Source organism: Anser brachyrhynchus (genome assembly GCF_964034855.1).
Source record: "Anser brachyrhynchus genome assembly, chromosome: W".
NCBI classification, from domain to species: Eukaryota; Metazoa; Chordata; class Aves; order Anseriformes; family Anatidae; genus Anser; species Anser brachyrhynchus.
Genome location: NC_137704.1, coordinates 25,331,699 through 25,358,017, shown reverse-complemented (window position 1 = coordinate 25,358,017; position 26,319 = coordinate 25,331,699). Strand labels below are relative to the sequence as shown.

The 26,319-nt window shown below is 50.3% G+C and overlaps 4 protein-coding genes across 14 annotated transcripts in view; 1 reads left to right on the top strand and 3 right to left on the bottom strand.

Moving 5' to 3' along the window:
- Nucleotides 1-12,500, bottom strand: part of SMAD4 (SMAD family member 4) — a 35,165-nt gene extending 22,665 nt beyond the window's left edge. For 2 of the 5 annotated variants that reach the window (XM_080571983.1, XM_080571986.1), the window contains exon 1: nt 4,456-4,827. In XM_080571983.1, the coding sequence (XP_080428109.1) occupies nt 4,456-4,812 (357 nt within the window). In that variant the 5' untranslated portion in view covers nt 4,813-4,827. Of the gene's footprint in view, nt 1-4,455; nt 4,828-12,390 lie in introns of those variants that run through there. The other 3 variants (XM_080571984.1, XM_080571987.1, XM_080571985.1) reach the window with 2 other exon arrangements.
- On the top strand, nt 4,838-18,521 carry LOC308184687 (uncharacterized protein). Its single transcript, XM_080572006.1, has 3 exons — nt 4,838-14,118; nt 15,804-15,905; nt 16,457-18,521. The coding sequence occupies exon 1, from the start codon at nt 4,963-4,965 to the stop codon at nt 6,007-6,009; it is 1,047 nt and encodes a 348-aa protein (XP_080428132.1). The 5' UTR covers nt 4,838-4,962; the 3' UTR covers nt 6,010-14,118; nt 15,804-15,905; nt 16,457-18,521.
- Nucleotides 8,827-13,378, bottom strand: ELAC1 (elaC ribonuclease Z 1). The gene is made up of 4 exons (XM_080572005.1): nt 13,245-13,378; nt 12,391-12,569; nt 10,390-10,857; nt 8,827-9,772 (listed from the first exon to the last, which is right to left on the bottom strand). The coding sequence occupies exons 1-4, from the start codon at nt 13,301-13,303 to the stop codon at nt 9,309-9,311; spliced, it is 1,170 nt and encodes a 389-aa protein (XP_080428131.1). The 5' UTR covers nt 13,304-13,378; the 3' UTR covers nt 8,827-9,308.
- ME2 (malic enzyme 2) overlaps nt 13,543-26,319 on the bottom strand; it is a 25,807-nt gene continuing 13,030 nt past the window's right edge. For 4 of the 7 annotated variants that reach the window (XM_080571978.1, XM_080571981.1, XM_080571980.1 and 1 more), the window contains 8 exons: nt 26,140-26,237; nt 25,024-25,137; nt 24,823-24,937; nt 23,955-24,097; nt 21,722-21,824; nt 21,082-21,152; nt 20,342-20,440; nt 17,433-19,967 (listed from right to left, as the gene is read on the bottom strand). In XM_080571978.1, coding sequence (XP_080428104.1) covers nt 19,818-19,967; nt 20,342-20,440; nt 21,082-21,152; nt 21,722-21,824; nt 23,955-24,097; nt 24,823-24,937; nt 25,024-25,137; nt 26,140-26,237 — 893 coding nt within the window. In that variant the 3' untranslated portion in view covers nt 17,433-19,817. Of the gene's footprint in view, nt 14,009-14,509; nt 16,075-17,432; nt 19,968-20,341; nt 20,441-21,081; nt 21,153-21,721; nt 21,825-23,954; nt 24,098-24,822; nt 24,938-25,023; nt 25,138-26,139; nt 26,238-26,319 lie in introns of those variants that run through there. The other 3 variants (XR_013942806.1, XR_013942807.1, XR_013942808.1) reach the window with 3 other exon arrangements.

Genomic DNA, 26,319 nt, shown 5'->3' with positions numbered 1-26,319 from the left:
CACCTTTCTCAAACGAACGCCGCCGCCTTCTTCGCAAAAGTTAAGCGAAGATGCTCCGGGGCCCGATTTCTCCCGCGGGAGGACAAATCCCTAGAAGTTTGAGCAGGATTGCCTCACCTCGCCGTTCAAGCTTCTCCCTCGGTGCTAGTTTTTTGTTTTTTTGTTTTTTTTCAGCGCTTCGACTCGGTAAGCCTCTTTTAAAAGTCACGCTGAACCTGCCAGTCGTTCTCCATGGCAACCCGCGCTCGCGTGAAGCTGGAAAAGCTCGCCGGGACATCGTTCTCCTTCACCGTAAGGCGGCATCCCGGATTAGACACGCGTAAATAATCCGAAATGAGCGACCAGATGAAGCCCAAAGAGCCTTAAATGTAACGCTCAGCACCGGGCACGCGGCTCCGCGCGCCCCTCGAACTACGGGATGAGAATTTCGCTCGCCGGCTTTCGGAGGAAGCAACTCCAGCAAAGAAATCCTCGTTCAAGCGGCACGATCTTCAGAAACATTGAGTCACCCCCCTCCCAGCTGCCACCGCACTCGACAGGAGCTTGTGAGCGCTCCGCAGTTTTACAAAGCCGGGCCACTTGTCGGGGATTTGCGACGCTGCAACTGCGGGGTGATTCGGGAGGCTTCCCTTCGAATCCCTCCCCACGCCGCGTTTCATCTCGGGCTTTGGAGCCCCGGAAAGCGGGTGAGAGAGCGGCTAGCGGCGCATCGATAAACGCCGCGACGTTTCTCGGGAAGCACCTGAAGCATTTAAGAGCGTTTTTGCAGAGAAGCCCCGCTCCGCAAACCGAAACGCTCCCCGAAACGGCTCGAGGAGCCTACCTTCGATCGAGTGACACGTTCAGGAGGTGCCCTGACGCCTTCTGACTGCGTTACCTTTGCGTGCGTGCAAATAAAAGCGAGACGCCACCTCACCGCCGCGTGTTTTCAGCCGACAGCCTTCGCAGACAAGGCTCACGTCCAGCAGAACATCGTGTTTTGAGTGATTTTGGGCCCGCTGGATGTGAGCCTCACTCGCATCCCGCTCGGGATTCCACTTTTGGGACAAGGGGCGGCGAGGAGAGACGGGACCGTGAAGAAAAAAGCAGCGGGAGACAGCGCCGGAGCAAAGCTCAGCTCCTCCTCACGCAGCCTCCGAGGATCCCGCGCGCGTCTGTAACAGGACCTGAGCGGAGCACGGGAGGAAAAGGCACCAAGTGCTTCAAAGTACCTTAAGGAAAGTCATTTAACTTGAAAAAAAAAACCAAAAAACAAATATTAAAAGGCACTCTATGCCCTGTAACGCGAATGGGAACCTCGAGAGAGGAGGCGAGTCTGGAAAAAAAAGCAGCTAGGATCACCAGGTAGCTAAAAACACCCCCGATGACCCGCAGCAAACACGCTCCTCTCTCAGCGGACCGCTACGAAAAAATTAACTCGGGCTCTCCCCTTGGAGAGTGGCGCAGAGCTGAGCAAATACCCGAACCCTCCCGCCCACCCTGCGTCTTTATTAGAGCTCGTTCGCTTCTCGGCACGCTACCCACCTCCGGCAGAAGCCAAACTTCGCGGTTTGGGGAGAAAACCAACCCAAAGCCCGGGCGGGACGCCGCACGCTTAACGGAGACGACCGGCGGCCGGCGATGCGAGGGGAAGGCAGCGCGGAGGAACACGATCCAGCGGGCTGCAAGCCGACAGAGCTCGGGCAAAGCGGTTAATCCCGGCCCCGCCGGGGCCGTGACACACTACCCGCCTCGTTTCCAGTAGGGTCGGAGCCAGGCGCAGCTGCGCAGGGCTCGAATTCACCGAGGAAGCCGGCTCTAAAAATGCGCCGGTCCAAATGCCACCGGATAATTACTTTAAGGTAGGGGCGGAAGGCCAAAAACTAACCCCCCCCCCGCTCCAGGTCACTTTCTCAGCGTGTTTTATCCCTCGTTTTCCACGGCAAACCGCTTCTTTTCCAGCCGAGAGAGAAGCGGAGAGCCTTAAGGCTGGTGGCTGGACGTGGCGCGCCGAGGAGCGGTGTCGTCAGGAGCGACCGAATCGCAGTTTTTGACATTTTAGGTTTTAAAAGGAAACGTTAAGTGGTGTATTTTTAAAAAGCAAAGCATTATATTTATGTGTGCTTATGTAAATACACGCACGGGGCGTCCTCGACGCAACTGGAAGAACCGTTTCTGTGTAGGTGGAAGGGTAACGCTGGACTTTTGGGAAGCTTTCGATGCCAAAGGGAAGCAGCCTCGCAGGCAAGAAGCTCCCGATACGGCGGTGAAAGCCCAGAGATGCTCAGGAGAAGGGCGCCAAACATCCCAAATAGCAGGGGACGGGAAATAAATGCCAAAAAAAATAAAATCCTAACGATCAAACTTCATTTCCAAGTCGTAAATCTAAAGGATTTTGTTTTTTTGGAGAAGATACCCAAGGGAAAAAAAATAATAATAAGCGTTGTTTGCTTGAAGCTGCTCGTGGGAGCACGAGCCCCGCTCTCAGCCATCCCCGTCAGGGATTTGGAGCGTTTTGATCCCAGGCAGCGCTAACACAACGCGAGCGAACGGGCTCGTCAGAATAGCAGCCGAATTGCCACCTTGCTAGAAACGTTTCACGCGAATAAAAGCCTAGCGAGGCTCTTGCATAAGCTCAGTTGCCTCCAAAATTAGCCCGACACAAAGGCGGCGGAAAAGCAGCGCGTGCAGCGGAGTGCTCCGAACCGCCGAAACGCGGCTCCGGAGTTTTGCTCTTCCAATAACGCAGCGGTGATACAGACGATAAAGAAAAAAAAAAGGAAATCCGTAAACTGATGAAACAAAAGGCAGCCCGCGATTCGATGAAGATACGAAGCAGCGATTCGCCTGCGGAGACTTTCCAGCAGACTGTTATCTACTCGCCCACGGGGGCGAGCGGGACCGAAACGTTTGCAGACGTGAGAACAATTCGCATTGAGGAGGGAGAGAAGAGCACGGAAAAGGCGCTACGCTAACTCTGCGCTGCGCGGCGAGGGCTGGCGCTCGTCGGAATACCGAGAAAGAGTTTTACGACAGCTCCGAGGGGCGACTAGTCCATCTTAAAGCAAGTGCACGGTTAGAAAAAAAAAAAAAAACAAAATCCTTATCTCGCCTTCCGATCTGAGCGCGTGGGGGGGGGGGGAGGAGGGGGGGGGCAGGACAGGATGGAGAAGGCGGCACCACTCTGCCGGTACAGCTGCGCGTGCACGGATTTTAAATCCTACAAAGGTGCACTTCGCCTCTTGGCTTCCCCTTCCCTCCCTTTGTCTGTTGTTTTTTTGTTTGTTTGTTTGTTTTTGAGAAAGCACCCAGCTCAAAAAAAACTCCTCTTTTCAATACAGGCTTCTGTACGGTCAGAGAAGGAAGACCACTGAACGTTACAGCACGAGACGAGGAAGGGCAGCGAACCCCTTTTCAGCTGCTCTGTCCGAGCCACCCCAGCGCGGACTCGGTGCCCGTCCCCCTGCCTATCCCAGCACCGGCGGGCGAGGAAGGGGCGAAGGGGAAAAGGGAAAGAGCCCGCGCGCAGCGAGCTGCAGGTGGCAGGGCCCCTCGCCACAGGACCTGGGCTGGGCTCTTCCTCGGAGCATCCTACAAGCCCCATCTCCCCGCAGGAGGCTTCCCTCGGCGAGGGCAAACAGCAATTTGCCCGAACCTCACAAACAGAGGAAACAATTGCGGCTGAAGCCAGCAACGAGAGCGGAGCCTCGCTCAGGCAGGAGCACCGATCCCTCGCTCGCAGCCAACGTTTCGATACCCCGGCGCTAGGTGCGCGAGATAACATCTGCTCCTCGTCGCAATCGGCGCGGGGATAACGTTCTCCGCGTTCGAGCTTCGGGGGAAAAAAATAAAAAATAAAAAAAATCAAGAAGCAACTCCGGGTAAAGGAAGCGTGGCGAATCCCAGCCCTGAGCCAAAGTAGTGGGGTTTTTTTGGGAGGATAGCGACGTGGGGAAAACAGCGTCCCGATGTTCCCGGCGGACCCTAAGGGGCTGCCCGGCGAACCTTTGTTCTCCTCGCTCCCAACTCGACCGCCTATTGTGCGAGGAGCCTTCGGAGGCTCCTTTGCTAAGGAGGCTCCCGAGCAGCTGGAGGAGAGTTAGCTGACCGCTTCTCTGCGGGCTCCCGGCTCCGGGGAAAGCAAACTTTCCGTCGGCGGCGGATCGAAGGAGCGTGCTTATGCAACGAGCAAAATCCCAGGAGCTCCTTCGCGGGCAGAGGAGGGCCGGGAAGAGCTGGGCACGGAAACCACGGCCAGGAGCTCGGGGAACGGCGGGGACCAGGCCTAGCGGAGGAGGTCCCGGAGCCCTGAGGGGCCCTGGGACAGCCCCGGGCCGCCACAGGGGGCGGGGGGGGGGTGACAGCGGCGCCTCTGAGGGGAGCCCTGGGGGGGGGGGCAGCCCCCCGGGCCTGAAGTGTGTGGGGGGGGGGGGGGGTCCCGGCGGGGCTCAGCGTGCTGCCGGGCGCGGATGTTACCTGGGGCCGCTCTCCGGGCGCGGCCGCGCTGACGGGGCCGGCCCCGGTGCGGCGGAGCGGCGCGGAGAGCAGGGCCGGGCCTCGTCCTCCTTCCTCCTCCTCCTCCTCCTCCTCTTTCCTCCTCCTCCTCCTCAGCCGCCCCCCCGCCCCGGCCCGCCCTCCCCGCCCCGGCTTGCGGCGGCGGCGGCGCTGAGCGGCTGCGGAGGGCAGGGCAGGGCCGGGCCCGGCCGCCCCGTCACGGCCCCGGGGCTGCGGCGGCGGCCGCCGGTGATGGCGGCGGGGGGCGGGGGGGCCGCGCTCCGGCCGCTCGCGCTCCGCCGCCGACACGTCCGGGCCGCCGCCGCGCATGCGCCACATCCGGGCAACCGCCGCGCCGCGAGGGGTTGGGAAAGGGCGGGCCCGCGGGGCGGCTCCGCACGGGGCCACCCGCTGAGGCGATTCCGCAAGCGGAACCCCGACGGGCGCGCGGCCCTGCGAGGGTAAGCCCTCTAAGGGCAAAGCCTGCGGATGGAAGCCCCGCAAGTGCCAAACCCCACAAGTGCAAAGCCCCACAAGTGCCAAACCCCACAAGTGCAGAACCCCACAACTACAAAACCCCACAAGTGCAGAACCCCACAACTACAAAACCCCACAAGTGCAGAACCCCACAACTACAAAACCCTACAACTACAAAACCCCACAACTACAAAACCCCAAAACTACAAAACCCCACAACTACAAAACCCCACAAGTGCAGAACCCCACAACTACAAAACCCAACAACTACAAAACCCCACAACTACAAAGCCCCACAACTACAAAACCCTACGACTACAAAACCCCACAACTACAAAACCCCACAACTACAAAACCCCACAACTACAAAACCCTACAACTACAAAACCCCACAAGTACAAAACCCTACAACTACAAAACCCCACAAGTGCAGAACCCCACAAGTACAAAGCCCCACAACTACAAAGCCCCAAAACTACAAAACCCTACAACTACAAAACCCTACAACTACAAAACCCCACAACTACAAAACCCTACAACTACAAAACCCTACAACTACAAAACCCCACAAGTGCAGAACCCCACAACTACAAAACCCCACAACTACAAAACCCCACAACTACAAAACCCCACAACTACAAAACCTTACAACTACAAAGCCCCACAACTACCAAACCCCACAAGTGCAAAACCCCACAAGTACAAAGCCCCACAACTACCAAACCCCACAAGTGCAAAACCCCACAACTGCAAAACCCTACAACTACAAAACCCTACAACTACAAAGCCCCACAACTACAAAGCCCCACAACTACCAAACCCCACGAATGCCAAACCCCAAAAACGCCAAACCTCACCAATGAAACCCCAAGAAACGCACAGTCCCACAAACATAAACCCCATAAATGTAAACCCCACAAACGCAAAACCCCACGAACGAAACCCCAAGAAACGCACAGCTCTACGAACGCAAACCCCCTAAGTGAAAACCCCATAAATGCAAAACCCCCAAAATTCAAGCCCCATAAATGCAAAATCCTTCACATTCAAGCCCCATAAATGCAAAGCCCTTCGAATTCAAGCCCCATAAATGCAAATCCCTTCAAATTCAAGCCCCATAAATGCAAAACCCCACAGAGGCACCCCACCAAACGCCACCTGGCACCAGGGGCTGAGGCTTTTGGGGCCGGTGCTGCCGCCTTTGGGGCGTCTTTCCACGGGGCAGCCGTCTTTAGGGGCGACGTTTCGTTTGGAAGGGGACAGGCGAAAAAGGGAAGCGGGTGTAAGGAAATTCAGGGCAGGCTTCCACAAAGTCCTGGCAGCAGGTGCGAGCGAGCTGCCAGCTCGGCCACGAAACCCCAAAGCCCGGCCCTACAAACCCCTTTCGATGCAAACGTTTCCCCCGATACCCAAAGCCGGGGCTGGAGCGATCAGTTTAACGGGGCACGTTCAAGGCCCAAACGCCAAAATCGATCGAATTCCTGCGACTTGTTCTGCCTCTGCTGTTGCTAAACCTCCCGTTTTATTTCCCATATATATATATATTTCCCGTACATATAAAAAAAAGCAGGTTTCGCCATTTATCGCGTCCCTCTGCCGGTACCGGCTTAAAAGGGAAGCAAATTTAGGGGAACCCTTCCAGGGAAGCGGAAGAAATTTGGAAAAATAAGCTATTTAAAGCTCCGAAATCGTCATCGCCACAACATCCGCCCGCGCCTGGGAGAAATTCAGCACCTCGACGTGCCTGTTAGGATTAAAACGAGAACGAGCTGCACAGGTTCTCATGTTGGTTTTTATTTTTTTTCCCCCTTTTTTTTTTTAATTTTCCTCTCCAGGGTGAAGTGTTTCTTAACTTTGAACGCGTCTAAAGACGAAAACGAAAAGGGGAAGCCAAGCCCGGGGGATTTCTCGCCGTCCGAGGTGGCCCAAATCGCCGTCTGGAGCACTAACGAGCTTCCGAGCGGATTAGCCCATCGCTTACGTGCTGTCACACCGGAGACTCTCGGGCAGATAACGTTTTAACGCGAAGGGATTTTTGTGCCGTGGTAATTAGCAAGTGGTCGACGGGAAGATAAAAAGCGTGGAGAAAACAGTTTTCGGTCCGAATTTTTTGGCGGACCGTGGCAAGCGGAGCCACGCGGGCCTGCTAAAAAAGAGACGGCTCGAACTTGATTACCAACGCTAAAACCTATTAAAGAAAACCCGTAGGAATTCCCAGCACGGAACGTACCCTCTTTCACCAACGTCCAAAAAAAAAGAAACTGTTTGTAAAAATGACAGCCGTGTAGCCAATTTGGCCTTAATATAGGCCAGGGAACTCGCAGATTAAAGCTGCATTTCCTTTTTTCGATGGCCCACGCAGAAGAAATGGCCATAAAAAAGCACACCTCAGCTCTGTGCCAGGACCTCATACTTGACCTAATGTTTGCAGAGGACCTGGCCTTCTGGTTCACTTAGGGACGCTCTTCTCCTCGCTCTCCTAACCCCAAACGAAACCGTTCTTACGCCGCCGCTCTTCTCCCGCTTTGGGATCGCGGAGCGGACGGAGGCTGCTCTGCTCTTCGCTACGAAGAGCAGAGTGTGATGTTAGGTCTCTGCACCTGCTACGAACGCCCAGCGTATTATCCGCCTTCCAAAAGCAAAACAATTTCTGGGTGGAGAGAACGTGCTACCGTGTAGTCTTCAGGCTTTTAGGGTGGATATCAGGAAGAACTTCTTTCCCGAAAGGGTTGTGAGGCATTGCAACGGGCTGCCCGGGGAAGTGGTTGAGTCGCCATCCCTGGAGGTCTTCAAAAGACGTTTAGATGTAGAGCTTAGTGATACGGTTTAGCGGAGGACTTGTTAGTGTTAGGTCAGAGGTTGGACTGGGTGACCTTGGAGGTCTCTTCCAACCTAGGTGATTCTGTGATTCTGTAATTCTGTGATTCCTTTACACCATTTTTAGGAGAGAAGTCACGGAGATCGATGGGTTTCTGCTCCAGAAGTCATCTCCCTCAAGCTCGCAACTCTTCCCGCTAAGTATTTGTTAAAGAAATCGAAGGCTTCCTCTGTGCATTTAAGCACAGATACAAAACATTAATGCTGGTGTAATTCAGTTCCGAGTTACAGAAGGATAGGGATAAAACACCTGATTTAATTCGATTAGTTTAGCCAAATATTAGGAAACCACACTCCTATTTTTCTTTGGATTGTTGCTTAACTACAGCCAAGTACACTCTTTATTGAAGAAAATGTGAAGAGTACAGAAAATTTATACGCAAACTTCAACTTCCTTCTCTCACCAGCTCAAAACCTGCCAAATTTTTACATGTTTATTAGAAAGTTACTAAGTATTTCAGCTTTCAGGAACCCACAGCAAGGGAAACATATTTACTATCCCTTTTTCAAAATACACCAATTTAATTTTTGACCAGAAAATTGAGCTAAGGTTTGGGCAGCTCCAACTTCTGGTTTGTTTTGACGCGGGGAAGAAAAGGACATAAATTTAAAGCTGGTCTACGCGTCCCTTAACTGGAAGGAATAAAGTCATTGCAGAAACAGGTGAAATTCCTCCCACAGGTGTATTTCTACAACTAGAAATACGCTTTTATCAGGAGAATTCGTGTTTGAAAACGCGCTTGGAGGAGCACTTTAGGGAAGACCGCTTTCACCCGCCGAAAGACTTCCAGAGCATACCTTCAAAGCTTTAGTGGCGTGGGGAAGAGGTGCGCAAACGGAGCTCAAACTTCAGACCTTTACATGAATTCGGAGCGATCCACTTTTGACAGGAAGCCCGAACTGTGTTTATTTATGAGAAAAGCTCGTACGCAAAGGGATTTTGTAAAGGGAGTGTTATGCGAGGCTTTCAACTCGAACACCACCACCGGTTACAAGCACTTGGCAGAGCTAGAAATGCTTTATTGGTTTCAGAGCGACAGTCCTCCTGCATAGAAATCAGATAAATAGCTACAAAATGCTGCATGGAAGTTTGAAACAGCTGTTATTCAAAGGCTTCTAACAGAGAAAATACTTTGAATTCTGGCGCAGAACCTTCCAGAGGGTTGTTTAAAGACGGTGCTTTCCTCTAGGAACCTGTAGTCTAAGCAAAACCCCCGGGCTCGCGCCTGCCCTGGAGAGGCGAGGTGCCTGCAGCAGCCACCTACACATTTCTTCCCAATTCCAGACGTTTGAGGATCCTTTCTTCTTGCTTTACAAAAGCAACGATAACTATACCTGGTGCTCCCTCCCGTTTGCAACTATTCCCTGCGTGCCACAGAAGTGAATTCATTTGGATGCGAGAAACCCTACCGTTATTTTTAAGTGCCACCAGCGCCCTCCTACTTTGTGTCTTCCTACAGAATTCCCTAATACCGCTGTTTTCACTTTTTCATCGGGATCTCTATTGTCATAAAATCCTCGGCTAACGCTACTTCTTGACCGCCTAACACCGCCTCTGCCTGTCGCTTCAGTTCAGTGACATCGGTGTCTCCCTCACCTACCTGCGCAGCTGGTTTGTACCGCTGGCTGAAGTGAGTCAAGACCAGTTTCTTAACTCTACACAGCTTGGCAAAATCAGATGCCACTTTTGGAGTGCTATGGCCATGCTCCCTGGCCTTCTCCTCTTGGGTATCGTCCAGCGTGGCTTCGTGAATCAGCAAATCTGCTTCGCGGCAAAGCCTCGCGGCTGCGTCTCCAACCACCCCCGAACAATCCCCCAAAATACAGATTTTTCTGCCAGGAATAGGGTCTTCTAAGACATCTGAAGGAGAAATCGTTCTCCCGTTTTCTAGGACGACGGCCATTCCGTTCTTCAGTTTCCCGTACAAAGGACCTGGCTGAACTCCTGGCGAAGAGAGGCAAAAGAGTCCGTAAGTACCGCGGCGAGCGTTAGGTCGAAAGAAAATATCGCTCGAGATGAGATTCGCTACGTGTAGAGCTGCCTTACTGAAAAAACACGACCTCAATATAAGCAGCAACCGACAACTCATATAGTTCGTACAACTAACGAGCGCGTAACCTTATCGGGAAGTGCTTTTGAAGAAAAGTTGCATTCCTCATATGAAAATCAACAGATTCATGCAAACGCGCTGCCATGCCTTCCTCAGAAAGCCACAGTACGCTTTTTAAGCCCTTCTGAGCTTGTTTACTCCTCTTAGAAGGAGAACAGGCTGCGATATTAAGGGGCATCGGTGTTACACACCAAGTCAGACTGCTGTGGTGGCATAAACGTATTAAAACCTCTTTACTAGAAAACAGAAGACGGAATCGGAATCGATTACAGAGCGACGCAGCAGCCCTGATTTAACAGAAACCCTAGAAAGGTTGTCAGAAAAAGATTGCAGCTGCCTGTGAACCCCACGGTGTTAAATTTGCTGAAAGCTGGAGTCGCTAAGCTTGAACGCATGCGTTTAGGCGTTTAAAAAAAAATAAAAAGAGGTAAAATAAGTCGTAGTAAGTTACCAAGGTCTTTCAGTTTCTGTACGTTGAGTTTACCAGTCCGGGGCTTCTCTTCCACTACGAAGCCGAAGGAAGGAACGCGGTGAAACAGGCGAAATGCTTTCACAACCAGCTGCTCGTTGTCGAACAGCAAGTAAGAGTTTTCCACGGGATCCAGGTGGAGAATTCTCCCCTGGGCTTCCTGGGGAGATGCCTCGTCTCTGGCCAAATCAGAAAATTCTTTAAATTCTTCTGCAGGGCACTGGTCCCGTGTAGGGACAAGCTCGTGGACAACGTAGGGAAAGAGAAGCTGGGAGTGGGAGAGCTCCATGGTCCTCCAGATGAAGTTTCTCAGTCCAATCGGTCCGTAAATATCGACGGCTGGTTTGTTCGGGTCAGGGCTACTTTGGAGGCTAAGCGTACACAGCAGGCCGGGAAGCCCAAAAAAATGGTCTCCGTGAAGATGAGTTATGAAAATCTTGGTTATTCTGCCTATCGATAAGAACAGAAGGGGAAAAAAAGATAGCAAAATAAACGAAAAATGTAAGAACACGGGAATTAAATCTCTTTTCGGCAAGAGGTGGAAAAAGAGGATGGGGGGAAGTGAAAATAAACCAGTGTTTAAGACCTAAATCCTAAACCACAAAGTATTTTTTTTTTCCACCACGGTGATGAGTTTCAACACAAAGCTTATTTTGGCTTGCAAGTGTTTTGTCAAGAAAAGGCTGCTGCGATCAACGTTTTAATTGCTGCTAAACAAAAGGTGCCAAAAGCACGGAACAGAATTGACTGGTGGCATCTGCCATACTCAGATGCAAAGAAGTGCTGGAAAGTGGTCGATGCGTTACATGGAAACTGTGGACGAATGAAACATAAGGCGGACTCTGTGCCGTTGCTAGTTTGGAATTTAGCACGTGAAATGATCTTAAATTTAAAAAAATAAAAATATAAAAAGCATCCGGTTTTGATTTCAAAGTTCCTTAAAAAGCAAGAACCCTCACGGTTCCCTCCTGGTTTGTTTCAAACGGCTGAAAAGTTGCACGTAAAGATCTCAGCTTCACGTCCCAGCTGAGTTTGTTGGTGTCCTTTGGCGCCCAAGTCTTTTGGTGGCCTTTTCTCCTTCCAGGGAAGTCATACTTAAACAAAAACGACACCACAACCAGATATATTATTCCAGTTACCCTGCTGTCCCTTATTTGAGTAGCCAGCTTATGTTTTCCTGGGTGCTCTTCTCTGCAAAGTGGGCAACCACCAAAATGTGCAGCATCTCCCGTGTTGCAGTTTGTGGGCAGGAAGATGTCAGAGAACCCAAAAAAACACAGTTTTTTGCGTGACAGGAAGCCTCGGCAGCTGTTTTAGCATTTTTATCATCTGTTAAAACTAAGCAATGGAAAAGACCAAATGTATTTGTTTTGATTTAAGAACGATTTAGTAATGATCGCTACTTCGGCCTATTCACCTGTACACTAAATCCCCTGGCAGCTTCAGATTTTGAGGGAGCAGGAGGTTACCTTTGTGTTTATAAACTGGTAATTCCATTTAAAACCTGCTTGCGAGAGTCAGAAATTTGCTCTTGCTGACGTAGATCACCAAAGCACGACGACGGAAGGGCAAGTCTGGTTCCTACTTGATGTGCCAAAATAAAGCTGCCGAGCATGCACACAACTTTACTGGAAAACAAAAGCTATTTGTTTATCTTTTTAATACCTCTTGACAGGCAGCTTCACAGCAGGTATTGTCTCTTCAGACAAATACAGAGCTGTGCCAGTTTAAAGCCAGTCTCTGCTCCCTGTTTGAAACTGCAAAGCCGAAGAAATTAATTCAGAAGAGCTTGGTTCAGAAGAGTTTGGTTCTCAAACACAATTCTGCAGCGTAGAGCGATCAAGGACTACTGCACAGCAGGTTCGGCAACCCTCGCCCATACGCAGATGCGCCTGTTTGGTTATGTATTCAAGTAACGCGAGCACGAAGGCAAAGTATTTTGCTTAGATCTCACGAAACTTTTCCCCTTTCGACAGCACTAACCTGCTTTTAGATGGCTTTTCATCACTTGCGTTTGAGTTCCCTCCCCGCAGTCAAAGAGCCAGCACTCGCCTTCTCTGCGAAGCACTAACGCTGATGCCCCTCTTGTCGGAGAGGGATACGCTGAGCCCGTTCCGAGGAAAGTTATGTCCATCGACATCGTAATTGTGTCGATATGCCACCTGAAAGAGAGATTTTAAGTCACCGAACTTTTCTTCATGCTGGGAAAGAACGAAATGTTTTTGCTTTAAGGGAAGGCACCCGACGTACTTCAGAGTGAGGATCAAATTCTCCTTCCCTTGAAAAATATTTGTAAAAAATCTCCTGGAGTAGGCTACAAATTTCAGACATCAGAATATTTACAGAATAAGTCAAAGGCGGACTTCTTTTTCAAGTCAGTGAAAGGCTGCAAACATCCAGCCCAAACCTAAGACACGGCCTTTGTTCATTACCTAAAGAAATATATACCAACCACTGGGAAATGATCTTATCTTAAACATCGGTATTATTTCTCCTTCCCTTTATTCGAACTTGACATTTTCCTGTTCTCCGGGTGTACGGCTGTCCCTTCAACCCTTTTTCCCTGCCCAAAGGCACACGCTTTCCTCTGAAGGCCTTTTAAGAATGACTAAGAACAAATAACCACCGCTGACATTTCCAAGCTGTGGACCTCAGAAGTAGCCAGCCCGGCCCTGCAGAGGGAAAGGATTCGCTTCCCTCGAAAAAAACTTTCAGAGACTGCAAGAGGCAGGAGTGCACGGGTCTCCTTTGCCTTTGCAACGACGTCCTTGAGAGCAATTGCTGCTTTACTTCTGCAGCGTTGCTTCCAGGCTGTGGATAGATCAAGTGACACCTACTGCAGAAGGATCTGCACCAACAGCTGCTGTACGCGGAGCTGTTCATTTACGTGCTCCATCGTCTGAATAAGGAACTTAGCCCGTCTGTAGGAGCCGGACAAATCTTCTGAACGCTGCCTGTTGCGCGACTGAGACCGAGGACGTCTTCCCTTAGGGAATACGTTTGCTCCAGTCTTAGTTTCTACCTCGCTTTCAAGTGTATTTCCACTCCAACCTCAGCCTTCAGGTTCCTCAACTGTGCTGGGCCTGAAAGAGCTTCAAGTACCGTTCAAGACCAGAGCTCTGCCACCTTCTCGGGTTTGTTTTTTTTTCTGGAGGAGCTGCCACGGCCGTCCACGCGCGAGCCGTCCCTTCCGCCGCCGCATTAACGGGGCTCTCCGAAGCACGGCGAGATGCAGCACGCGATTAGCTGGCTTTGGGGGTGGGAGGGAACGAGAAGCATCCGTCGCATCCCCAGAAGGCAGATTTACAGGTTTCTCTTCCTTTATATGAGGATGTTGCATGGATTAATACTTTCTAAGCCGAAAAAGAGAAGGAATCGGGCTGGGGCCTTACACCGTGCGTTTGTACCCTTCCAGCAGCAGCAGGCAGAGGCTCGGGGAAAGCCAGGGAAGCTCAGATCAGCTTTCCTGATACGCAGGATCAAAGTTTAACCGCTTATATTTCATAACTGTGTGACGAGAAGGATTCAAAGCCCATGCTTGGCACTGCCTGGCTTCGCTTCTCCTTTCAACTGCGGCGCTCGGCGTCTCGCCCCAGACTGGCTGGCGTGAAACAGCATTTTCAGGAGTTTCAAGCAGGAGAAGGCAAAAAAAAAAAAAAAAAAAAAGCCACGGTGAGGGCGATTAAGGTTCCTCCGGGAGCAACACTACAGGTACGACAAGTTGTAATTAGAAAATCCGCCGGAGCGGCGGCCGGATGCGCGCCAGCTCCCAGTCAGGGCCGCCTCCTGCACAGGGAAGCCGGGCAGCGTGTGTGAATAGACTGTCCTGAGGCTTCTCTGAAGGGAAAACGGGGGAAAAATTGGGCTTTTAGGGTCGTGTGGTGGCCGCAGGAGGGGGGGGGGGGGGAGGTGGTTAACAAGCGCCTCCGTAGCCTTCCACCCGCCCTCAGCACCGCGCCGTAAGGGGAACAAAATGAAAGCCACGACCACGATCGGCACCGGCCGACCCCCTCGGGTTTCCCTCAGGCCCCCCCCCCCCGCTATCCGGGGTCCCCTTCGCCCTCCTCCCCGGCCCCGACCCCGGCCCCGGCCCCGGCCCTACCCGTGCGGGCGGCCCCGGCGGCGGCAGGCGGAGCCCGCGCTCCGTGGGGCCGGGCCGGCGGCGGGGCCTCCCCCGGGGCCTGGGCGTGAGGGGAGCGGGGTCCCGATCGCCAACCCCTCGGGGTTTTGGGGTTTGCTGAGGGCCAGGCGGAGCGGCACCGTGCTCTCGGCGGGGTTTTTACGTTTGGGGACTGTGGAAGTGGTGTTTTTATGCGATTCCCGGCCCTGCTTGTGGTAGCCGGCAGGCTGCGTTTTCCTCTGTAAGGATGCAAACTACCAATGCCGTGCACTGAGGGACACGCGCAAGGAGCTTTCTCCTCATTTGCCATACACGTTTCAGCAGCAATCCTTACAAATAGTCACAAAAACCCACCTAAAACCTGATAATTCACGTCAAATATCCCCCCTTCCCCCCCGCCCCCCCCCGCCGATGAAGTCAGCTCCCCCAGGTGAACAACCCACCTAAAACCTGCTAATTCACCCCAAATTTTACCCGCCCGATGAAGTCTTCTCCCCTAGATGAAGCACCCTGACGTTGGAAAGCAATGCGGGTGCGATGGCACACGACACACCACGACACCTGCTTGTAGGGTACAGCCTGCACCCATCCCAAAACGCAGCGTCCCGGTCGTGCCAGGGGATGCCGCAGGCCTCTTACACCTAAGACTTCTTTTTTTCTCTCTTAAAATATATCTAAGGATTCTTCAGACCCTTCGAGGCCTCAGTGCAGAGTGCTGTGAAACAGCCAGATGTTCCACAAAAACTTCCGAGAGAAAAATTTTAATCGCTTTGCTTGCAGTCCAACTACCTGCTTGGTTTGCCGAGCCTTTACGAGGGACAAAAATCAAGCAGACCAAGGGAAAAAAACATTAAAAGTAAAAAAATGTGGGTGATTTGGGTGATTTCATAGAAATTCTACATAGGTCAAGCATTATGGTTTTAGAAGAAACAAAATCAAATATAATTTAGGCAAAGGGAATGCATTTTACTACGAAAATAGAAGACCAGAACACACTTTTCAATAGAATTACAGCATATAAAGGAGGAAGAAAAAAAAAAAACAGTTCACATTTAAATACAATTTTAGTTTCAACTAAGCAATGACCCTCCCCAGTAAAGCCAGCCCTGGACAGGTCAGGCTAGGGTCTCACAAGCACCGCAGCACAGAGTTACGTTCACTTGTGTAAGGTAGATACGCCTAAGGTAGAAATAATTCTGCTGTTTTATTTCGTTTCTCGAAAAAGCGTCAATCTTACCGCTGTGTGGTCCTAAAAGGATTTGTGCTTCTGTTTTAGAAAGGAACTACTTAAAGGGTGGAGAAGTCTCGTGCTGGATTTTCCTCAGAGTTCACCCAGAAGGGCTTTCTGATACCACGGCGAGACGTATTTCAGGAGCGGGTAGGTGGGTCAAGGTAGCTACCTCCAGAATTAGCTGTCCCTTCACCAGAGGCAATGGAATTGCGTTACTCAAATTCAGCTGTCGAGCGGGTGTAATTAGAGCTTTGCTCTAGATTTTCTCCTTGCTCCAGCCTTCAGTGTAACAGCAGTCCCTGCCTGTTACAAACATCTGTTAGGAAAGGGGACAGCGGTACGGTTCGTAACTGTGTCATTGTAAAGAATCCAGAAATGGCAGGGGTTTTCTTAAACTAAGGAATAGCACGCCCAGCCAACACAGAACTGAAGTCCAAACCGTACTGTCCTTACAGTCCTTACCTGAAAGTCTAGTAGATAACTTTATTTAAGTGACAGAGGTGCTCTAATCTGCACCCTTAACAGTGAGCAGACCTGGAGCAAGCCCTAAAAGTAAGAAAATCTGGATTTACTGAAGCCCAGTCAGCTGAACTAAACAGCTGTAGCTACAGAATGCTGATCCCAACCCTCTTACTGCAGTGTTCACTAAATAAGGCTGCTAATGAAAAACTAAAAGGTATGTTGTCTTTCTCCTTTAGTTATTGTGTGACAAGGGGTCGCTTTACCCCCTTCTGCAAAACAGCACGCTGGAAAAAACAGTACAGAGAACACACACCTACCATGGGAAACACGTTAAACACCGATCTGCACGGGAAATGTCACTTGGTTTTAAGTTTGGGAAACAAAACACATCGTCGTGAAACGTCACAGTTCACAAAGAGAACCAGGAAGAGAGGTGGCAAGTCCCAGTTGGGCTTTAAAGGATATTACACACGACACGGGAACAGCCGTATATTCTCACTTCTCCTCACTCAGATGTTTCTATATGTTGCTAGCAAGATGCTCGGTCCTGCTCCCGTTGGTTTTAAGACTACGAGTCTTGGAAAAAAATAAGCTACTGAATTGAACGGGAAGTTCTGATCCCTAGGTACGGCTGTACCTTGAAGGTAGAATTCTGTAGAATATTGCAAATCAGAGATGACTTGCAGAACCTGATTAAACAATGTCTATGGGCATGCATGCACGGAGAAAACCTTACTGGTACCACTTCGCTGCTGTAACTGGGACGGATTAGTCGAACTCTAGAGCTCTGAAACATCTGCAACCATACAGGGGCACAACTGTACTGCGTAACTGGAGCCTCAAAGATTGTTGTGTTTTTTTTTTTTCCTCACCTGCGTGGTGGGATTTACAGAAAAAAGATGCAGAAACGTTTGCATTTTGGCAAATCCCGCTGCCAGCCAGTTCTGAACAATCCAGCGTGGCATCTTAAAGACAGCAGGGAGCCCGTGCCAGGAAGGGAAAGGACTGCATTTCACATAGCACAAACCCTTCCCGTGCTTGACAGAAGCCACTAACAATTTCCCGTGGGGTAGCTCCCTCTGGGAACCGAGACCACTCTTGCCCAAAGCAAGCCTCCCGCTGGGAGCAGGTAATTCTGTTTTCCCAAGCGCCAGATTTTCTTTAAGTATGGCCAAATCCCGCTTCTTGCCTGAAAAAAAATACCAGACCGAAGAGACGGATGTAGAGCTTTATTTTGTAAAACCAAGTTAGAATCATGGACTGACGGCCCTGCCTTTGCGATCAGTCTCAGCCAGGACACGAGATCAGTGCATAGGATACGTTCATTACTCTTCTGCCTAATTAGTACGTCGTCAGAAGAAGTGAGGAAGTGTGCGTTGCCAACGTATTTGGATTCAGTGATGCAGAACTCCACTGACACACGGGCTTCGGCAAGAGGTGCGTTTTCAGGAGGTAAAAACAATTGTACGCTAAATAAATAATCTTTTTTTTTTTTTTTTCTCCAGTAAGGTCACAGATTTAAATACGCCAAAAACGGGCATAGCAAAAATAGATGAAAAAAAGCGTTCTTTGTAAAAACATCACGTGTAGGCGTTGGTCTTTTCTGTATATATACTCACATGTACAAGTCGCGAACCACGTTAAGTCGCACGGCTTGGCAACGCGGCACTTAGAGCCCCACCAGACAGCGTTTTACCACAGTTTGAATGCGCGGTCTTTCCCCCACGTCACCGTTTTCTGCATTTACATAATCAGTCTTCTTTCCTCACACTTAGGCAAAGCCTTCCAAAAGCTCGCTGTTCTTTCTCCGCTACATCGACTTTACTTTAAAATCGGTGACTAGGCTGGAAATGACAGAGATCACGTCTAAGGAGGTACAGAGACTACTTTCCCTGCTGTATTTTGGGTCTGTTTTGCACACTTCTGCGGAGACTTTATTTATTCCATCATAAATAAGGACATGAGATGTGCTTGCCACGGGTAAGTCCCGGTGAGCAAGCTTTACTTCACCTCTTTGGATTCCAGCTTTGTTTGCCAACGGAGCTCTTGCAGATCTATTGTAATTTATTTAGCCAGTGCAACCTTTTTACTTTATTTTTGTCCTTTTTCTGCTTCACTCCAGCACGCCGTGGGAGAGCGCATCGCCTTTATTTCTGTTCAAGACGTACTCTTGCTGCTGTCACAAAGACCCCAGCCTGTAGCTACGGCTGTGTCCTTGCCCGCAGAACAAAGAAACGGAGGGCACTCAAAGCTGATATGAAGAAAAAAAAAAAAAAACAACAAGAGGAACGCACGTTGTGGTATCGGTATCAAATGTGCAAGGAAAAGGAGACAAAAATTCACCTAGAAATTTTCGTTTTCACAGAAAAATAAACAAAAGTGACAAATCTGTAAACAGAGTGAAGCGATCAACTTGCAACTTCTAAGCATTAGGTCGTTCAAGTCTGACATTCACTGGGTGCAAACTGAACTGGGGCCACAAGAATCATTGAGCCCAAATTCCGTCAGCGTGCGCGTCAACAGCTGCCTGTAACGCCTTCGGGGTTGGCTTCGCCGGCTCTGGGGCGGGGGGGTTTGGTTGTTCAACGCAGCAAGCGAGTCCCGCTCGGGGGCATCTGAGTCGGCAACGTCATAAAAAAAGTCATACACGAGTCCTTTTGGGAAAACGAGGCGACGGGAGGGAGAAACGATGCGGCTGAGAGGAACAGGAACTTTGAAAAGAGAAAGAAACGGAACAAAAAAGCCGGCGGTACGTCACCTTGGAGTCAACTGCAAAAATCTCCCTGCAAAATCTCTCCGAGATTTCCGTGGATCACTTCAGGTTCTGCCTTTACGCGATGTATTTGATGAGATAACAGCACAGCTTTGCTTTTCTTCAAGCTCATACGTGATTAATATATATTCAGGCTTTCCTAGGATAATTTTAACTAGCTCGCATTTTGCCTCCTAACAGATTTCACGCGATGCCGAAAAGACGAAATGCAACGTTGCTGCGGATCCCACGCGCGCGCACCGCGCTGCTCCTCGAAGCACATTCAGAGAAAGAGAGCAGCCAATGCCACAAGGAAGTCTGGACACGGGCATCTTTGAGTATCAGACAAAGCAGAAAGCCCAACAGACTTAAATTTGTCTTAAGCTGCCCCCCCAGCTTTTGTTTTTGAACGAATTCTCTCTGGTGTTGTCACAAATAATGCTGTGTGACACCACCGGGACACAATCAGAAGACTGATTACGAGAAGCAGAAATAAATCGTTCTGGAAATCAGCAGTGACGAGGGAGCATCACGCACGTGCAGCTAAAACATTGTTAATCAGATTATTTAGCGTGGTAAGGGCTCTAAGGCAGAAATGCAACGTCATTTTTAGAATTAATTTGGAAGAGCTCTCCCTCGATCCCGCAATGGATGCCATCATCCACACAGTTCACCGGGTAACTTGGGGGAGCGGGGAGCAATCTGCATCAAGGGAGAAGGGCAAAGGGACACCAAAATAAGTGAAAATAAATTACAGGACTCAAAGGTCATGATTGAAATTGGTCTGAAAAAGGGATCCCTGCAGAGTAGAAGGTACTGCCTGAGGAGTGCGATCTTCTGGTCCGTCAGTGAACCTTGGACTCAGGCCAGTCGTACACGTCTGGCATGAAGGATTCGTATTCGTAGGTCCAAACTTTTGATCGAATGTAGCGGTTCTTGTCCGCAGGCTCAGGGTAGTGGAAAGCCATGTTGTTTGCGTACAGAAACTCCATCACCTGCAAAGTTAAACCACCACGCGGTTTGTGCCTGTTACTACATCCGCGCAACGTTCGCGCTTCCATTTGGGACTTACGATCCGAATAAAGCCAAACACCGAAGTCTTTTCACAACTCCCGAACGATCAGGGCTCTGAAAACTTCGTTTCAGAAATCGAAGAGCCCAATTTTGGCCCCATCACCACTGCCAAACTGAAGCATCCAACAAACCCGAGAATGTTTCCTATAAAACGCATAAAGGGTTGGGCTGTTTTCTTGTTGTGCCCAAAGCACCTAGTGTCCAAGGGTTCCACCGTGCACTAATATCCACCTAAAACACTTTCAGCACACTTTTATGTGAAAACTTGTACGAAACTTTCGTGTTTCACACTCACCTTGACAGCAATATAAATAGAAACTTCCCTGATATTAGACAGCGGGGGATAAAGTCTTCCCTGCGCGAGCTCCTCGTCAGTCAACTGTTCCGCCAACGCCTGGAATTAGAAAAGCAACAACTTGTTACCTGCCGAGTGGGATCAGGAACATGCTAAATACCTGAGAGAAGCAAGCTGTGGTGCTCTCGCTACTAGAGTTTTCCCTAAAGCAGCGGAATAAGGCAATCAAAAATCTCGATATTCTCGGAGGTCAGTTCTACAATCCGTGCCCGTTATCAGGCTCGTAAATATTTGACAGATTAAGACCCAGTTTTTCGGAGGCTGAGCTACCCCTAACCACGGGATTTATGAGTACCAGGCGCCTACAGGACTGCAGTTGATTCAGAGCAGAAAAGCAGGATGGGAGCCCAGGGAGCTCACACGTCCCCGCCCGCACCGCCGGGAGCGGAAGCAAGAGCGGGGCAGGAGGAAAACGCAGGTCCCGCGAAGCTGGGAGGCAAGTCACGCAAAGATTTGCTATTTGGGTGCTCGGTTTCCGGCCGAAAATCTACATTTGAAATGGGCGCTGATGTTTTTCACGACCGTCTTCGATCGAAACCCTTTTTTTTTTTCCCCCCCTCTAGGGAGGCACAAAGGAAACCCGAAGGAAATCCTCGGGTTTCGGCAAGATTTGAGGAACCGCTCATCGCGCCGTGCGCTGTCGGGTCAGAAGCCGCAGCCTACTCTGCTTCCACACTTACCTTAGCAGCTTCTAGGAAAACCTTATCACTAATATGTCGAACACTGCTGAGGATCACAGCGAGAGCCACGCCTACAATAAAATTATCGCCGATTAGGGCCACATCACTTGCAAATACGCAGCCTGCTGCCCAGAAGCTGCTGTTATTTTTAATTCCTCCCGTAGCTTCCTACGCACGCTCAAGGAACTATTACCACGCGGGCTAATCGTTTACCCTAACAGGTGGCTTTTGACAGGGGGTTGGAGCTTAGCAGCTGAGGGAAGAAAGGGAAAGAAAATGGGGAAGCAGAGAAATATCTCTGACGCTTCTCTTGTGCGGAAATAAACTCGAGAGGCTGTCCTGACACTTATTTTCTCCTCCCCCAGGCAAACAAGCGGAAGAACCCATGGCGCAGCGGCCCTCAAAGCCTTTAATAAGCCTTTTGTTTCCTTAGAAGCAGCCCCGCCGTGCGCACATCACATGCGTGGCACCCATCCTTAACTAATTTCCTTTCAATCATTCTTCGGAGCAAGTTCTCATCGCTAAACGCCGTTAGCAGCTCTCCTTCGCGCTGCCGCACTAACTAGGGAAGCAAGGGAACCCAGAAAGAGATGCTAACGGCCCAGCCTTAAAAAGATCGGAAGACGATTTGGGTTATTACCCGGAAAAATGTAAGCGTTGTTTCCTTGGCCTGGTTTGAAGGTTCTTCCATCTTCCAAAGTCACCAGGTCGAAGGGGCTGCCGCTGGCAAACAGGCACCGTCCCTGTTAAACGAAGGGAAATAAACGATCACCGCTTTTGCGAGTCGGTTCCTCAAGAGGCGGCGGCACGGAGAAAGAAAGCCGTTACGAAATACGGGGACAGCCGTGTCCTGCAGATCCCTGCCAGCTCTCGGACTGAATCAGGAAGGTCCCCAAGCACGCGATAAGGCAAAAGGGCGAACGGCCCTACTGAATGCAGCCGGATAGAAGCGCAGACTCGAACCCCTCGCCGACCCAATCCCTGCAGTCCCCAGAACGACAACTTCCCCTTCCCGAAAGGGCCTGGAAGAGAGAAAAGCGGTGAGCACCTCTTTCTGCAGCAAACATCCGGAAGGCAAAAGAGGCAAGCACGTACATCGAACCGTGCAGCTTCCTAAGGAATGGAAGATAATTATTTGCTTTGCCATTCATTGTTCTTAAAGGCAGCAGAGATAGAGGAGCTACTTGTAATGAAAAATAATATTACTTGTGTGTTAACCGTTAGAGAATTATCCAGGAACCATGGCCACAAGCCAGGACACACCACGACAGGGACTGTACAGAGGGAGCAGAGTAACGGGCACTTCCAAAAGGAGACCGAAATCGAAGTACAGTAAGAAAAGGTCACTTGTTCACTCCTGGCCAGGAGGCTGCTATTACCTTACTGTCTCTGAAACTGAGAGCTCCGGGAGGAGTGAATAACGCAGCCGCCTTGTCCCTCCTCGAAAAGGACTTTAATCAGTGTGAAATAATAAAACAAATCCGGAGTTTGGAGTGTGAAATACACCCTCCAGCTAAATATACCCTTTCCTCAAGCAGTAAAATCCCAGCAAGCGAAGAATCTTGACTTTCTTTTGCATGATGGATTTAATAACATTACTTAGAATATCTGAGGCTTCCCAGGACCACTGTGTTTGAGAAGAAATTATCAAAGAGGATGAAGGCTCAGGGACTGTGTTTGAATGTTAGGGGACCCGTGACAACAGCCTTTTTATGTAGGTAGCAAAATATAGACGCCATCCATTTAAGGAAAAGACCAAAAGAGTGAAAATTAGAAGACAACAAAAGCCCACACAATACAAACACACAGTGGCAGAGGGCACTAAAGCACCGCCAGGCTTTCAGAGGTGCCACCTAGTGGAAGAAGGAATAAAACGTTAGCGGTGATGTCTTCATTTCCTTCGAGACTTCCTCCTGGCTTGGTGAACGATTTCACACCAGCCGGGATTAGGCTGGTCCTGAGGCCACGAGGGGCGTGGGGCTGGCAGCTCCGATCCTTAATTGCAAGACGAACTCCTTTAATTAAGTAACATTGGGTAGAATTTTCTAGGTGACTCCTGTGTCTTGAAGGGAAGGGTATTATTACGTTTTCTGGGGTAAACACAGCTCCTTTGGCGATCATTTTGCCACGCTTGAATCTAACCAGCAGCATCTGGCTTCTGCATCTGATACAACTGCTCCTTGGGCCTCTATGCACAGCCACAGGTTGAAGAGCAAACGAATCCCTCCCCAGAAAACATCTACTGCTTGGTTGATATTCCGTAAAAAAAAACGCAAGCAAACCTGGTACTGATTCTCCCTCAGACAGTTAGCCACTGTTCTGGCTAACGAAATCTCTCTGAGATATTCAATAATCTTCATTTTAGAGTGTTCCCGTTTGCTATCAAAAGCTAGATTTTGTCCAGAGGCTGTCATGTTTTCTGTCTATGGCTCGCTCTGGACCTGCAAATCTCTGTAGCAAAGGTTTTCTCCAAGAAGATTGACCTAGAAGAGAATCCAGGCTTGTACTGGAGAAGATGAAGTTCTGTTCTTCCCTCTGCGAAGCTAACACCAGCGAGGTTTTAACGCTGAAAACTCAACCGCGCTAACAGTGGAAGGAAGAGGTTCACATTTCTGCATCAACACACAAAGAAAGATCTCCACCCACTCATTTTTACACAGATGAGTTGCTAGATCTGGGACTGCGCTTAAAGAAAAAAAAAAAGAGATGTCTTTTCAAAAGCCCCACCCCTGAAAGCCTAAGATTTCAAGAGATGAAATTAGCAGCCAGTTCAAAGACGGTTACAGACCCCGGGACAGGGGAACGCGAGGACAGAGGGTCGCCAACATACTCTACCAAGTGCCAACAGGTCGACGCTCCTAAACATCACGTACCTCCGTTAACGTATACGCTTCCTCTGCCGTGCACTCAGCCTTCACCGTGGGGTTACTCAGTGCAAAGATTATCGGTCGCTCGTTGATAGAGCCCATCGCTCTGATCACGTCGTGAGAGAAGAGCCGCCCAGCTCCTGCGACCCCTGAAGTAAGTGGAAACGATGAAAAAATCAGGATGTGGTTGCTTGAGGGCTGATGACGGTGATTGCAGATCCAGCTGACCCCCCACTCGGAGCAAAGAATCACATTTCTTGCGAGAGGAGACCGAGACCAGGCACTGCTCTGCTGGTGGCTGCTTAAAATTCTCATTTTCACAGGAACACCTAATTAACGTGCTCCAAATACCTATTTTCATGTGCTTTTTTTTTTCGTATTGATCTCTGTAAAGACCACTTATCGCTACCCCGATAAAGGAGCGGGAAATCCAGGCTCTCCGCAGATGATTCACGCTAGCTGGGTGTTACCTGTGCGACGTGCATTCGCTTGGTGTTGGTATTTCTGACCGCGCCCAAACACACGGGTACAAATAAATAAAAATCACGGGATCATCGAGGTTGGAAGAGACCTCCAAGATCACCCAGTCCAACCTCTGACCTAACACTAACAAGCCCTCCGCTAAACCATCTCACTAAGCTCAACATCTAAATGTCTTTTAAAGACCTCCAGGGATGGCGACTCAACCACTTCCCCGGGCAGCCCGTTGCAATGCCTCACAACCCTTTCGGGAAAGAAGTTCTTCCTAATCCTCGCTTTTTCCATCTCGCAGACACGCAGATCACCGTCACCAGCCTCCTGGGGGCAACGTTAGCAAGAGTAAATGCAACAAACAGACGAGTCGTGGAAACGGAAACGAAACGAGCTGACTTACCGATGATAGCGGAAGGCCGGAGTACATTCACTGCATCCACAAACGTCTTTGGGATCTGCTCTGGAGCCGGATGCGTAAATGGGTCCTGGTTGGAATCTACCTTTTGTTCTCGGCCCTACGGATAAACGTTGATTTAATTGTGACGAGGACACGTAAAGCAGGGGTATTTCTGTGGTATTTCAAGGCCTGGCGCACCCCTACCTGAACCAGCAATCCGTATTTGTCGAACATCCATATTCTCTTGTAGGCTTCCTCTGCTGAAACGCCATTTTCCACCATGGCCATAACGATGAGGTTTGCGATTCCCAGGGCAGCCTTGGGGATAAAAGGACTTCGTTTTTTTAAAAGAGTCACAAAAAGGGGTCTGTCATCACAAACATCTGCTCAAGATCGCCCCCCCCCCGACTTAATTTCTTAGGTCAGCTCTGAAACGCAAGCGCTGTTTGCTTGGATTGGAGCAGATTTCTGGCATCGACGGCATCACGTCTTCGAGCCGAAGAGGGAGGCAGCTCTCCTGCGTGCTCTGCCCCCGTGCCAGCCCCGTGAAGCAGCCACAATAAAGCAGCCCAGCTGGACACGGGGAACAAGGTAGTGCTGCAGGCCTCCTGCCAAGGAACCGCAGCCAGGCGGCTTGTGCCTAACCGCTTTCTGAACCTCTCTCCTGCCTGTGATGGAGGGCAGAAAGGGGACGCTGGCAGTGCTTCCCCTCCACCTCCCTCCTCCTGCACCAGCTGCACACGGTGCTGAGCCTGGCAGGTAGAGGGAGGCGCGGAGCAGGGCTCGGTTCAGAGGCAACGCCACCGCATCAGCCACTTACCGCCATCAGGACCTGGCCCAGCAGGAGGCTTTTTCAGCTAATTAAGTGATTTTGTCAGCACCGTAGAAGCAATTTTGCTGATGTACCAAGGAGCACGGTGCTGGTACCGCCACCAGCAAGCGCCTGCTGCAAACAGCCACTGATTTAACTTCCCACGAAAACCACAGCAGTAATGCCATAAAAATTAACAGATGTGCTTCCTCCCTTTCCTACTGAGTCATAATTTTACGGTAAATTCCCCCCCCCCCCCCCCCCATCTACACACAGCTCCCCGCTGCTTTCATAAATCCATGCAAAAAAAGTGAAAAACTGAGCCCTGGCAGATGGCGAACCGCTTTCAGATAGCATCCCTTAAGCAGCCACTCCCTCCTGTTGATGTATTTCATTGTGCCTTAAAAAGAATTCTGCAAAGAAATTCAAAGAATCCACAGATCCTGCAGGACCAGGAAATATAATACACTTAGATCTTGCGTTGTTCTAGAGAGCTTACGAGAACTCACCTCTCCTGCTCCAAGGAACAGCACCTTCTGCTCCGAAATTGGCTTGCCAGTGGCTTTCTGTGCTGCCAGCAGTCCCGCTAAGGCCACCGAAGCCGTCCCTATAAAAGCAGGACAAACCTGAAGGGAGTTGAACAGATCTCCGTGGCAGATTTTGTTTAGGAAACCTTTTGGCACGTACAT